This window comes from Sorex araneus, chromosome 2, assembly GCF_027595985.1.
Source record: "Sorex araneus isolate mSorAra2 chromosome 2, mSorAra2.pri, whole genome shotgun sequence".
In the NCBI taxonomy this organism is placed as follows: Eukaryota; Metazoa; Chordata; class Mammalia; order Eulipotyphla; family Soricidae; genus Sorex; species Sorex araneus.
This window is the reverse complement of record NC_073303.1, coordinates 223,867,779-223,881,629: the sequence shown is the minus strand read 5'-3', so window position 1 is coordinate 223,881,629 and position 13,851 is coordinate 223,867,779. Positions and strand designations below refer to the sequence as shown.

General features: G+C 41.6%; 1 protein-coding gene across 2 annotated transcripts in view; it reads right to left on the bottom strand.

Moving 5' to 3' along the window:
• The window catches only part of LOC101553126 (cyclic AMP-dependent transcription factor ATF-7), a 121,611-nt gene that overhangs the window by 76,331 nt on the left and 31,429 nt on the right, over positions 1–13,851 (bottom strand). For both annotated transcript variants that reach the window (XM_004601540.2, XM_055125318.1), the window contains exon 2: positions 11,682–11,750. In XM_004601540.2, coding sequence (XP_004601597.1) covers positions 11,682–11,729 — 48 coding nt within the window. In that variant the 5' untranslated portion in view covers positions 11,730–11,750. The remainder of the gene's footprint in view (positions 1–11,681; positions 11,751–13,851) is intronic.

The window sequence follows — 13,851 nt, the reverse complement described above, 5'->3', positions numbered from 1 at the left end:
TTAATTTGGGTTTTTTGGGGCGGGCTACACCTGGTGCTTAGAGAACCATGTGGTGCTGGAGATTAAATGAACCCTTCCACAATCATTGTACTTCTGCCCTTTGAGTCATCTTCCCAGCCCCATTATGATTTTCAAATAAGTATTACTGTACTGAGCAATACTATCCAGTACTATGTAGGTACTGGAATAACAGCAAAATGCTAACCAGAAAATTCTAAGTGGAAAACCAGAATAACTCATCCCCCAACCCCTGGCAAAAAAATAAAACAAACATACAAAAATAAAAACCCACCCCAAAACACCAAAATACACAATCCTTTTGGGGGAGGGGGTTGTTGGGGTATACTTGTTCAGTGTTCAGGTGTTACTCCTGGCTCTGTGCTTGGGCGTCACTCAGTACCAAGGGGTGGTAGGGATCTAATCCAGGCCTTCCATGTGTAAGGAATTACAATCCAGCCCCACAGTCCTATTGATTACAAATCAATAAAGCAAAAATAAAGATATATTTCTGTGTAATGTTCTTGGAGTGCTACAGTGGTGCTTGGGGGTTATTCTTGGCTCTGCGCTTAAGAGTCACCCCTGGCAGTGTTTGGGGACCCACGAGGTGTCAGGAATCTAACTGGGGTTAACGTCATGTAAGACAAGTGTCTTAATCCCTATATCAGCTCTCCAGAGCAGTTTTTTCTTCCTTTCTGTTTTATTTAGGCTATACCCAGTGGTGCTCAGGGCTTACTCCTGGCTCTGTGCTCAGGGTTCACTGATGGCAATGCTCGGGGACCATATGGGATGGCAGAGATTGAACCCAGGTCAGCTATGTGCACTCTGCCTGTTTCCCCCCCTTTCCTTTCTTTTTTTTTGAGGAGGGGGAGTGTGAGGGGAGTTTATGTCACATCAGCCATGTTTGGGGGTTTATGTGGTGCTCAGCCCCTACCGTATACTTCTTTTAAAATTTCAAATATATGAGGCCAGAGCAATAGTACAACGAGTAAGGCGCCTGCCTTTTCACACCAGGAGTGATCCCTGAGGACTGCAGGCTACGGCCTATAACAAAAAAACATTTTGTAAAGTTTCAGGCATAATCAAAAGTTTAAAAGTTTGCTTATTAACACTGGTAACTGTAACTCTTCCAAAAAGATTTATCATTTAATTATATAGACATGTTTAAGATCAAACCTGGCTCTGACCATACTCCAGCTAGGTTTTATGTTTTGGACTTCCCAGTTTCTGCTGAGGAGGCTGACGAGCCCTTCCAGGGTCCGTGCAGGGGATCTAACTGGGGTGGACAGCATACAAGGCATATGCCTTAACCCCTATACTTCTCTGGTGTCTGAGGGGACTTTTCCAAATTCAAAATTTTCTAAATATAAGATTTAAAATTTAAGCCAGTGGTATATTGCTAAAAAAAAAAAAAAAAACAACTAAATTTTTCCAGTTACACCCTTTCAAGAGAACAGGGAAATTCTCTTTCTTCTCCTATAAAAGTGCTTTCAGGCAGCATCTCTTGCATGTTATTCATAATGCACAATTTATCCACATTTCTTTTCATCTCTAAAAGGCCGGGAGGGAAGAGAGCCTTAGCCACCGTATGTGGTTAGTAATGGCGCTTTTACTTGTCACTGTACAAAGCACGTTAAATATTTACAACACAGACAGCAATATCTAGTCCTAAACACCCAGTTGTGAGTTTGAATTTTTTTAGAAATAAATCTCTGCCAAGTTTTCCCTAGCAAAATGCCAGAAGACTTTACTAACAGCTTCAAGAGACCCAGTGGGTCCAGAGGAGCAGTTATAGGCCATCTGGTGATTACTTATTATTATTTATATAGCACTGTAGATGTACACACAGATGCGTTATGAATCCACACACAGAGAAGGCCTTAACAAGGGCTCCAGACAAAATCACTGCTGAGCAAGTCAATCTGCATTACAGAAACTCGCTAACCAGGGAGGGGAGCATACTGGTTGCTCTTCAATCTGCCGCATTAGCTGGAAGAGTGTTTGAAAAAAGAATGAAGAATTCCATATAATGATGACAATATTCTGTGAGTTAACAACCGAGCTATATGTGGTTTCGTACAAATAGCAAAGGAGGGACAAAGGGTAGGTTCTCAGATCCTTTATATAAACTCAGGAGTTTATGAAGGAAGTGACTAGGAAATAGCCCCTTCCCAGACTTAGAAGAACTGAGACACAAAGATACAAGATTTTAAAATCAGAAATGCTCCGAGAAGCGTTTCTTGATGCTCATTCCAAGTAAGAAGTCATACTTGTAGAAATGAAAAGTAAAAATTTTCTCCTTAATTTCTAGGGTTTAACCCCAACTAGGCTTTTATTTCTCCGCCCCCAGATTAGAGCAAAGATACCCTTCATCTACTCTTCTTTTAGTAACATAATAATAAATGCAGGGGGCAAATAATAGTCCCGTGGGTGGAGGGCTTGCTTTGCACACAGCAATCCCCCGTTCAATCCCTGGCCTTCCATATGATCCCCTGAGCCTGCCAAGAGTTAAGTCCTGAACACAGCTGAATGTGGCCCAAAACCAAAAACAAAAAAATAAATGCAGTACAAAAAATTAAAAAAACAAAACAATCACATCTCACTTTTTTTCTTTTCTTTTCTTTTTTTGATTTTGGAGCCACATCGGGCAGTGCTCACAGTTTACTCTGGCTCTGTGCTCAGAGGACCATACACAAGGTAAGTGCCTTATCCCCTCTATACTATCTCTCCAGTTCCCAAATTAACTTTGTTTTATGGTTTTGGAGCCACACTCAGAAGTGCTCAGGGCTTACTTCTGGCTCTGTGCTCAAAGACCCTGACAGTGCTCAGGGATTCAGAAAGCTCTATGCAGTGCCAGGGATCAAAACAGGGTTGACAGCATACAAGGAAAAGTGTCTTACCTGCTGCACTATCTCTCCAGCCCCTAACCAACCACACGTTCTAAAGGCAACTGTCAAGGGTGCCACATACACCCTTAAAAACTTGGTTTTGGATCCAGAGTGATAGTACAGTGGGTAGGGCATTTGCCTTGCATGCAGATGACCGGGGTTCAATCCCTAGCATCCCATATGGTCCCCCGAGCACCACCAGGGGTAATTCCTGAGTGCAGAGCCAGGAGTGACCCCTGAACATCGCTGGGTGTGACCCAAAAAGCCAAAAATTAAAATGAAAACTTGGGTATGGAGGCCACAGCGATAGTACAGCGGATAAGGTATTTACCTCACATATGGCCCACCTGGGTTGGATCCCTGGCAATCCCATATGGTCCCCCAAGAACCACCAGGAGTAATTCCTGAGTTGAATGCAGAGTCAGGAGTAACCCCTGAGTGTCATCGGATGTGGCACCAAAACCAAAACCAAAGAAAAAAAACAAAAAGACTCTTGGATATGTGGTCAGGAAGATATATTAAAGGGTGGAGTATGTGCCGAGCTATGTGTGGCCCTGAATTCAATCGCTGGCAGCACTAATGCCCCCAGCCCCAAACTGGTGTGTTCTCAGTACCCACCAAGAAGCTCCACTGAGCCCTAGCACCAGCAAGTGTGGCCCTATTTTATTTTCATTAATTAATTTGGGATAGGGTAAGGGCCACACCCAGCAGTGCTCAGGAGACCATGTGTGGTGCTGTGATGTGAACCTTGGTTGCAGCCACCAGAGCCACATGCAAGGCAAAGCCTGACTACTTGTATTTCTCCCTGGCCCTATTTAATTTAATCAATTAATTTTTATCTTTTTAAAAATACATATTTATTTTTATTAAAGAACTGTGCTTTACAAAGTTGTTGCTAGCTGAGTTTTAGGCATACAATATTTCAACACCAATCCCACCACTTGTGTTCCCATATTCTCTCCCCACCCTCAAACCCTGCCCCTTCCCCACCAGTCAACTTAACAGTCTTGGCTCTATTTTAAATAAAAACAAAACACCTTGTGTTTAATTCCTTGCTATTAACACCAATACTCTGAAAAATGCATGTCCCAATTTTATCTACACCTCAACGTAGATGCATGTACGTCAATGAGTAACAGTGGTCTCTCCCATCACAAGGTTACATAAAACTGCTACGCAGTCAGAGCGGAATCAAAGTCATTGCAAGAGGGGCCAGAGCGATGGTACACTGGGTAGAGCGTTTGCATTGCATGCAGCTGACCCGGATTCGATCCCATATGGTCCCTGAGCACTGCCAGGAGTGATTCCTTTAGTGCAGAGCCAGGAAAAAACCCTGAGCATTGCTGGGTATGACCCTACTCCCCAAAAAAAGAAGCAAAAAAGAAAATATTTATTGTAAGATAAACATACTGTTACAAAAAACAAGGTTAGCATTTGGCCTAATTGTGCAGAATACAGTGTATTTTCAGCTGCCTGACAGCATGCAGGCACTCTTACCAGATGGGAACTGGATGAATTATTGAAAGAAATATGAATTATTAAATAAAAAATTTGAATTTTATTTAACTCTTGGCAGGGGAGGAGGAAGAAAGGCTTATTTGTTTGCTTGAAATTGCCCTCACCTGTCAAAGCATGTAAAAATAGTATGTTCCATAATAAGTCACATTTGCCTATCAGATCCGTTTCTTCCCTGTAATTTTTCAATTGAAAATGTACTCCTTACAAGGAATCAGTAATTAGCAACAACAGATTCTTCCTAGCTTTTCTTTTGTTTAATACCAGGTAATAGGGAAACTTGCCAATGGGAAAGAACGAAAAATTCAGTCCCATAATACCAGTAAGAATCATTCAATGGGAGGGCTGGGATAACAGAAATAATCTCTATAGATTTGTGTTATATAGCCAATAAAACATATACCTTTGTAGCATGCCAGCATTTAACCAATCATAGAAGCTATTTCTTGCCTCATATATTACAAAGCAATAGAGATTTAAGGGATAATGTTCATGGAGGCAGAGGGTACGAAGCAATAAACAGCATTGGTGGTTGGTTAAATGCCAAGTGAAGCCAGGACTACAGCACTATAAACATTATTCCTATTATATGACAAGATAAAGAGACACAAGAAGCTGCCCTCAATCCCACCACATCTAGGGTTCCACTGCTATTCGTGGCCTTAAAAAGGGAAAGCAGAACCTCTTGAGCTATGTTTCATGTCTCAGAAAGATATGAGCAAGTACCTCAAGCTGAATGTACCTAAATGTCTTCTGGGAGAAGAAAAGATCTACTAGAAGATATCCTCAGGAGAGGACAAAAAGTAACAGCCCCTCAGATCACACTGGACAGAGAAACTACCTAAGGACTTTCCCTTTGAAGGACAGAGCCGGGGCTAAGAGAGCTCTCTGGACGGGAGACAGTGGATGCTTTGCATGCAGGATGCTAGGGGTCAATCCCAGGTACTGCAAGGTCCCCGGAGCACTGCTGAGTGTGGTCCAAACAACAAAAACAAACAAACAAACAAAAAATGAAAAGGACAGAGTTGGTATAAATGATTATGACATAAACCTTTCCCCATGACTAATAGTGAGACTGTAATAATCATCCATTTGGGGCTGGAGAGAGCACAGCAGACAGGGTACTTGCCTTGCATGTGCCCAATCCTGGTTCAATCCCCAGGTATCCCATATGGTCCTCGAGCCCACCAGGAGTAATTCCTGAGTACAGAGCCAGGAGTGACCCCTATGCACTGCTGGGTATGTGGCCTCCCATAAAAAAAATACATATATATATGTATATATGCTAATAGTATCTTCTCAGATGAAATGTGTTCTTATTCTAAGAAAAAAACATTGTAAGTAATAAGTTTATGTAATTCTGTGAAGACTAGATTATGATTAGCAGATGGACTACTTAGGCTGCGTAATTTGGACACTTTTTGTTGTTGTTTGGTAGGGGGAGGAGATGGGCCACACCAGTGATACCATAGGGCTATATTGACCCCAGCAGTGCTCAGGGGGCCATAAGCAGTACCAGGGATTGACAGGAATTGGCTGCACTTGACCTCCTACTGAGAGTGGTGGTTTGCCCCCAATAATGCTCAGGGGATAATGTGGTGACTCCGGCATGTACCATGAACTCAGCCCACTGACTCCCTCTGGCTCAAGTCTGCCTAATTTTGTACTGAAAATCACAGTGTCTGAGAAGGAAGTATAAGAAATTTATTAATTCCTGGTAATAAAAATTAAACAAAAAGGCACACAAACGTGGTTTCTTCTTTTCTTCTTGTGGTATCCCTATACCACGTTACCGCTATTATTGAAGGTAAATGCTCTAGAGTTGATCTACACAGTTCCAAAAGGTGGTTTCTAATTGTCTTCACATGATATAATATTGCAAATTCAAGACTACAAATAGGCACAGTAACTTTTTCCTGCTCCTATATAAAATATAATTTGTTTTGTTTTGTTTTTGGGTCACACCCTGTGGTGCTCAGGACTTTTGTGGCTTGGGGGTCATTCTCAGTGGTGCTCAGGGCTTACTCCTGGTAGGGTTCAGGAGTAATAGGTGCCAGGGATCAACTCTATGCCAGCCACACACAAAGCAAGCACCTTATCTGTTGTACTATCGCTCCAACTCAAATAGAATAATTTTATAAACTAATTCAAATTAAAATGTTCCAAAAGCATTAAAAAAAAAAAAAACCTTAGGACGCTTCCTAGATTTAGCACCAAACTATTTCTATTAGTTTGACGGAAAAAAAAAATGTGTTTGCCTCTATTTTGTCAAACTAATAGAAATAGTTTTTGAAATTTATAGGAACCACCTGCAGTCTCTGCAGCGCCGACAGGCAGAGACTATACAGAGCCAGGAATCAAACTCTGGGCTTTGCAGATGGCAGGCATGAGATAGCATGGGAATCTTTCCAGTCATATATGTAATTTTTTGGTGGGGGGAGGTTTATACCCAGCAGTACTCGGGATTTATTCCTGGTTCTGCACTGAGGGATCATTCCTGGTGGAACCTGAAAAACCATAAGGGGTACCAGGGATGGAACCCAGGTCAGCCATGTTCAAGGCAAGCACCCTACCACCTGTACTATCACTCGGCCCAAAACATGTATTTTCTTCAATTAAAAAAAAGTTGAGGGGGCTGGAGTGATAGCACAGCGGGTAGGGCGTTTGCCTTGCACGTGGCCGACCCAGGTTCGAATCCCAGCATCCCATATGGTCCCCTGAGCACCACCAGGGGTGATTCCTGAGTGCATGAGCCAGGAGTGACCCCTGTGCATCGCCGGGTGTGATCCAAAAAGCAAAAAAAAAAAAAAAAAAAAAGTTGAGAATGAGCCCGGCCGGAGACACAAGATGGCTGCAGCGGCACTGGGGAGGGCGAGGTGGAGGCGGCAAAACGGGCAGTCGAACAGAACGTGTAGCCGCGTCCCCTCGAGTCCGCTCCGGGCAGCTGCTGATGCAAGGAGTCCCCTGGGCCCCTGTCCAGTCTACTGCTGACCAGCCCTCCCGCCTCTGCTGCGCCTTTCCGCAGGCTCCCTTTGGCCTCAGTGGGACCCTGTGACGTGGGGGGTCCAGCCGGCTGGAGAAGAAATCCTCTCATGCTTGCGTTGCAGACCCCAGAGGGTGGGAAAAAGAGGGACCTTGTTCTGCCTTGAAACCTATGGGCTCGGCCCCCAAGGCACTGAGAATCCCTCCTCCCTAGAGAATCAAGGCAGCTACAGCTTTTTCTCCCCTGGGCCAGTGGTTCCAAATCTTTTTGTCGCCTTGGCCCCCTCTCTGTTGTATATATGTCCTCTTACTCCTTGCAATTTTTACCTGTCAGATTGCACCAATGAAGTAACCATTGATTTTTCCCTTTCCAAATTAACAAAGCCATTTATGATTGAATGTACAATAAAATCTATGTCCCAATGATTCCTAAAAAAAAAAAAAAAAAGTTGAGAATGAGCTAGGGGAGATAGTTCAAAGGGCGGGGGCACAGGTCTTGCTTGCCCTTGGTCCTGAATTTAATCTCTCGCACTACATGCCACCCTACCCTTCCCACCTATCCTCCAACAGTATAGCATCTAGCATCACCTGGATGATACCGACAGCCTCAAGCTCTGCTGGGTCAGAGCACCAAACTAGGCGCAGTTGGGCCAAATATTATCAGCAATCACCAACTCCCCCCACATACACACTGCTTGGGAGCTCCCAAATACATTTGAAGCATGTACTCTGTCACTGAACTACAGTACATCACAATGTTTTAAAATAGATGCTATTTTATAAACATTTCAAAACCCATACAACTCAAACTTAACTAGCCCTTTGGTATCTGGGTACAGGGTATCTGGGACACTGTTGCCTTAACAACACTAATCCATTCTCTGGAGGCAACACCACTAACTACTCCTCCCACCAAATTCCATAGAGTGGTGCTAGCAAGTATATTGCTTTCCTGGAGTTTTCCTCCATGAGGGGGATAAGGCCTCAAAAGAAAGCGTTTCAACAGGAGGACAGGATGAGAGGGTTTGAAAACCCCATCATCTGTCTCCAGATAACAGTGCAGAGAACACAACCTTCAGTATCCTTGGATTCTTTCTTTCCTTTTTTTTTTTTTTTTTATAAACATACATGCAGCATATTTAGAATTCAGCTGTGTAACATCAGACCTACTGTTGGGAAGTGGATCATGAACAAAATCCAAAAATAACAGCTATTAAAGACCTAGCAACCAAAACATGTTTACGTATCCAGTGAAAGCCCAGTGGTTTTGATTATATGGTGGAGAGCATAATCCACCAGTCTATTTTAGGTGAATTTTCCTTTCGCCTTTCCTTAATATTAAGGCATAAGGTAACTTCTCAGCTTAGGGGTTGGGTACACAGGGCAAAATCTGAGAAAGATCTAGACATTAAGAACTACACAGCATAGGGGCTCAGGCACTAGCCTTGCACATGGTTGACCCTGTTAAGTCCCCGGTACATCCCCTGAGCACGAAGAGAAGCAAATCCCTCAGTTCCAGTACTGAACCAAGACTAGCTACCAAGTACCACTGAGTGTGGACTAACCTCCCCCCAAAAATCAGACATTCAAATGATTCCAGGTTCCAATAATTGCTGGTTGTTTTTTCTTTTAAGGATCAAGATACCAACTTGATTTAATTCCTTTTTCTATAATTAGTAAAAGCCACTTGAATTTGATACTTTCAGGGAAATAAGGAAGTATCAAACATTTAAGCCATGCCTTATAAAATTATTATGGTCCTTATTACTTCCCCTGGGATTTATAGCCTTTTAATTTTTCTACTATTTCTGGAATAAAGAATTTGAACGGGGCAGGGGATAAGGCTCAAGTGGTAGAGTGCTTGCTTTGCATATATAAGATCTGAGTTCGATTCATGTTTTCTTGGGTTCAAAATTTTTAAAGAACTAAAACCACCTTCCAAGAAGTTTTGACATGCAAAGCAGGCGAAAGGACGAAACCTTCCAAGCTTTAAGTTGTAGCTTTCTATATTTTTTTTCCTATGAAATAAGTAAGTTAAATCCAAAATTTAAAGATGGCAACAGTGGGACTGGAGAGATAATATAGTAGGTTAGGACCTACTATTCATATGCCTAACCTGGGTTTGATTCTTCCACTATATATATATAGTCCCCTGAGGCCAGAGTCTAGAGTACACCTGGAGTCCAGCTATGTGTGCTCCAACCATGCCACCCCCCATGCCCTGGCCAAAAAATGGCAGCAGTGTTTCTGAGTTCTACATTCACTGAATGGGACAGACTTCAACACCCATACCAGAGTTATAATGAACCTAAACACAAACACTAACCAACAATTTAGAAATGAGAGGGAGTGGGGGAAGGGGTGTAGCTCAGTGGTACAGTACATGCCTTGTATGAATGAGTCTCTGAGTTTGAAATAAAATGAGAAATTGGCTAGGAATGCTGTATGAGGCCCTGGGCTTCATACACGGATTCCCCCCCAATCCAGCTTGAGAGAGAGAGAGAGAAAAAGAGAGAGAGAGAGAGAGAGAGAGAGACAGAGAGAGAGACAGAGAGACAGAGAAAGACAGAGAAAAGAAATAGGAGAAATAGAAAAGAAAGGATGAAGTAGAGAACAGAAAAGTCTTGTGAAAAATCTAGCAGTTTAACCAGGAACCAAAGTCTCTACTGTTCTGCTATCTCTAATTAAAAAACAAGAAAGAAAAGAAAATTTCTAAAAGTCCCATCAAATGTAGATCCTTCTGGGAATGCATAAATTTCAATAAAACTATTCTTCTGAAAAAGAAAAGTTATAATTGATATCAACTATCAATCAAAAGAACACAGCAAATACTATTATAAAGAAACATTTGGAGGAATCAAATTAAAAATGAAACAAATGTACCCTGTCAGCTAACTTAAATTGTAAACAATAAATAAAATAAAGGAGTTGGAGAGACAACGTAACAGGTAAAGCATTTGTCTTTCACTCAGATGACCTGGGTTCTATCCCCAGCACCCCTAAGGTCCCCCAAGCCTGCCATGAGTGATCCCTGAGTGCAGTCAGGAGTAATCCCTTAGCACTGCCAGGTGTGGTTCAAAAACCAGAAGATAAAATAAAACAAAGCAAAATAAAGAACAATATGGGGAAAACATGTAGTCAACCACAGACTCAAAAACTCTGACAAGTAGGAGATATAGTCTATGATGCTGAATACTTCTGACTACAATGGCTTTTTAGTATTTTCTGAAATTTTCAGCAGTTGCTGGATTTGTTGTTTTGCTCATTCCTTGTCACCACCCCCATTTCATTCACCTTTTAAGTTCCAATTTTTTAGGGATCTCTGGAATTTAATTCTCTTCTTTCATCTAAGTATTTAAAATGTTTAATATAACTAGTCTGCAATCTCATATACCACCAGTAAGTGTCACTGGACAGTCACATGACATATTCCTAACTGAACAGAAATTCAACCATCCAGCTTCCATGAAATGAATTAATGCAGTCAGATAAAACTTTCTTTGTATTCCTTTCTTCATCCTTTGTGGAATATAGTAGTAAGGAGGGTCTAGGAAGAAGAATTAAGAAAGTGTAAAATGAAAAAAAAAGAGGCAGTTCTAACAAAATTACTTTATTTAAAAAGTATACAATAAAAAAATCTGACACAGAACGTACAGCTATGCAAACAATAACATGGGAACCCACACAGAACAAGGCACTTCCCTCTCATGGCATCACAAGAAAAATAACTGAGAAATCTTCAAATTTATATACGGGGATCTCGGGATTTGTGTTAGATTTCTATTTCCTAACTAGATTATATGCCTTAGCTGTTGACAGTAACTTCCAAAGCCAATAGTCAAAGGAAACCTCCCCCCCTTTTTTTTAATTTAAAAAATTCAAAGAGACTGTGGCAAATTGGAGTTTACAACAAATGGGTACATTCTCTCTCAGCTGCCTATCCAAATACGTTAAGCAGATTTTTATAGCCGTGAAGGTTTAGGAAAAGATATTTTTAAACTTGCTTTGTATTTAGATGGATAGCTTTAGAAAGGAGAAGAGAGCAACACGTATTCCTCAACACTGTGTGCCGGGAAACAAACACCAGTAGAATAACAATATGAAAGCGAGCAAGGCAGATTTCATTACGGTAGAGTGCCTACACTTCCTCATAACTTGGATTTACACACTGCAAATCCTCTGATCTGATTACCTCCAGTGATCACGTAAAATACCGGCTTTAAACTCTTTGCCTTAGTGATAAAACAGCCACTTTGATTCACAACAAGACATTCACAATAAAGTATATTGTAAACGTACCTGTCCACAGCCCGGGGCATTGCACACAAACGGTCTGTCGTCTCCCATATTTCATATAGCAGAGCGGAGCTGAGGAGGGGGAGGTAGGGGGGGAAAGTTATGTTAAATACGCTGGAGTGAAAAAAAGTGCTTCAAAAATATCAAGCCTAGAAACAGGTGTTCCAAGAATGCCATCTATCAAGGCTATAAACACAGGCTACTTTGGGGAGACCCATTAGACAGGTGGCATATGATCTGCTGCTCCTCAATTGAAACTTTTAATTAGAAAATTTTAGACTTAACTATTCAAGGAATTTCAAACCTTTTGCTAGATTTCCCCCTTCTGTTACAATATATAACACACTTCTCCAGCCTGAATTACAACCAGTGTAGTTCCCTACGTCAATAAATTCACAGAACGTTCGATGCGGAAGCCATATTTCTGAACTAGAGAAGACCAAAATTTGTCATTTAATTAATTAAGGGATTATAGGAGGGGTGCTCCATTTTACAAGGCCATAATCTGGCTCCCTGGTGTATAAACTACGAGACTGTTGGCAAGGGCTGTTTATCCCAGATTATTGCCAAAGAAAACAAAGCACCCATCCTATTGGGCTACACGGGAAATGATTTTCATTAATAAAAAAATAAAAATAAAGACCTCCTCTCCCCACTGGGAGCCTCCTTCTCCCCCCACCAATCATCTGTGGCAAATGGAGAAATATTGGTGCCCTTCCCCCCTCTGATTCTATTTATGGCTAGGTTTTTAAAAGCAGCAATAAAACAAATGTCGACTCTTTGGGGGTTTACTGGGTGAATATGTTCCGGCTGTTTGTGCCGCTCTCGGCCAGAGTTCCTGGGCTGCGCTGCTGCAGCCAACAGATGTGTGCTGCTGCAGGGAAGGAAAGAAATGGCACTAGGAGGCATCGCCATCCATCCCCTCTATTTCTCTAAAGAATACAGCAGGATTTATACGGCCGTTGTTTTTTTAATTATTGAAGCTGAACTCTTGAAATGTTGACTGAAGTTCTCTGTCAGAGGGTAGTAACTCCACCATGAATGTGTCACATCCCAATTAGGAATAAAAACGGAAGTGGAGATGGGTAGCATTAGAAACACAAACAATCCCAATATGTAAACAGTATTTGGAAAGACTGAAAGTGAAAAAAAGGGGAGGAGCGAGACCCAAAGACTTTACAGACTAAATTCCTAAAGGGCATTTTCAAATATCCTTCTACAAGGAAAGGACACTCAAATAATATGAAGAAGGGAAAACGAAAGGGGAAGAACTATCACTTGAATATGCATAGAAATGAACTCAAAACTATAACCAAACTTCAAATCTTATCTTGGAGATAAACCAAAATATCAGTTTAATCTCAGTCAGGTCTACATTAAAATAAAATTTAAAGTGCTGACTAAACCTGATGATAGGTAGGTAACAGCTTTCCTCCTCTTTAAGACTTACTAGGGATCAGAAGCCAGTATTCCACAACTGGTGAGTATTTAAGGTTGTGGGGTGCTGGGCTAGAGACAGTACAGCCAGAAAGATAGCACAGTTCTTCCACTGCACACAGCTGACTCGGGTTCAATCCCTAGCACCCTATATGGTCCCCTGAGCCTGCCAGAAGTAAGCCCTGAGCACTGCTGGTTATAAGTAGGTCTCCAGACCAAAAATAAATAAATTGTGCGGTGCCTCACAAAATAGAAAGCGTTTCTTAATCATCTTTCAGTATGATAGGAACAGGATCTAACTAAGAAGGAAACTGATGCTGCAGACTGCTGTAATGGAAGAGAGTCTGTAAGTACGTAGGTGCACACAGATTTATATCACATTTAGCCTGGATAAATTGCTTCAATAAATTCTGTTCCTTGGAGGGACCAACTCAAGCTGATGATTGGGTACTGGGAAAATGAGAGCTTTATTCTTCTCAATGCCCCAGGACAAGGAGGAGGGAGTGTTCTGGTCTGTTTGTTTTAAATACAGTGTTTTTTAAGCACTTTCTGGAACTACAACATAGTGCAAATAAATAAATAAAAGTAAATGCAAAGGCCACGGCCATTATGGCTAAAAACTCAGAGCACTTCTAAAAGCAATTCATCTCTAGAAAAGTTCCTAATAACTACTATGCTGGAGATAATTTTGCTTCTTGGTCCCAGAATCTATTTTCCTAATAAAATCATGAAATGA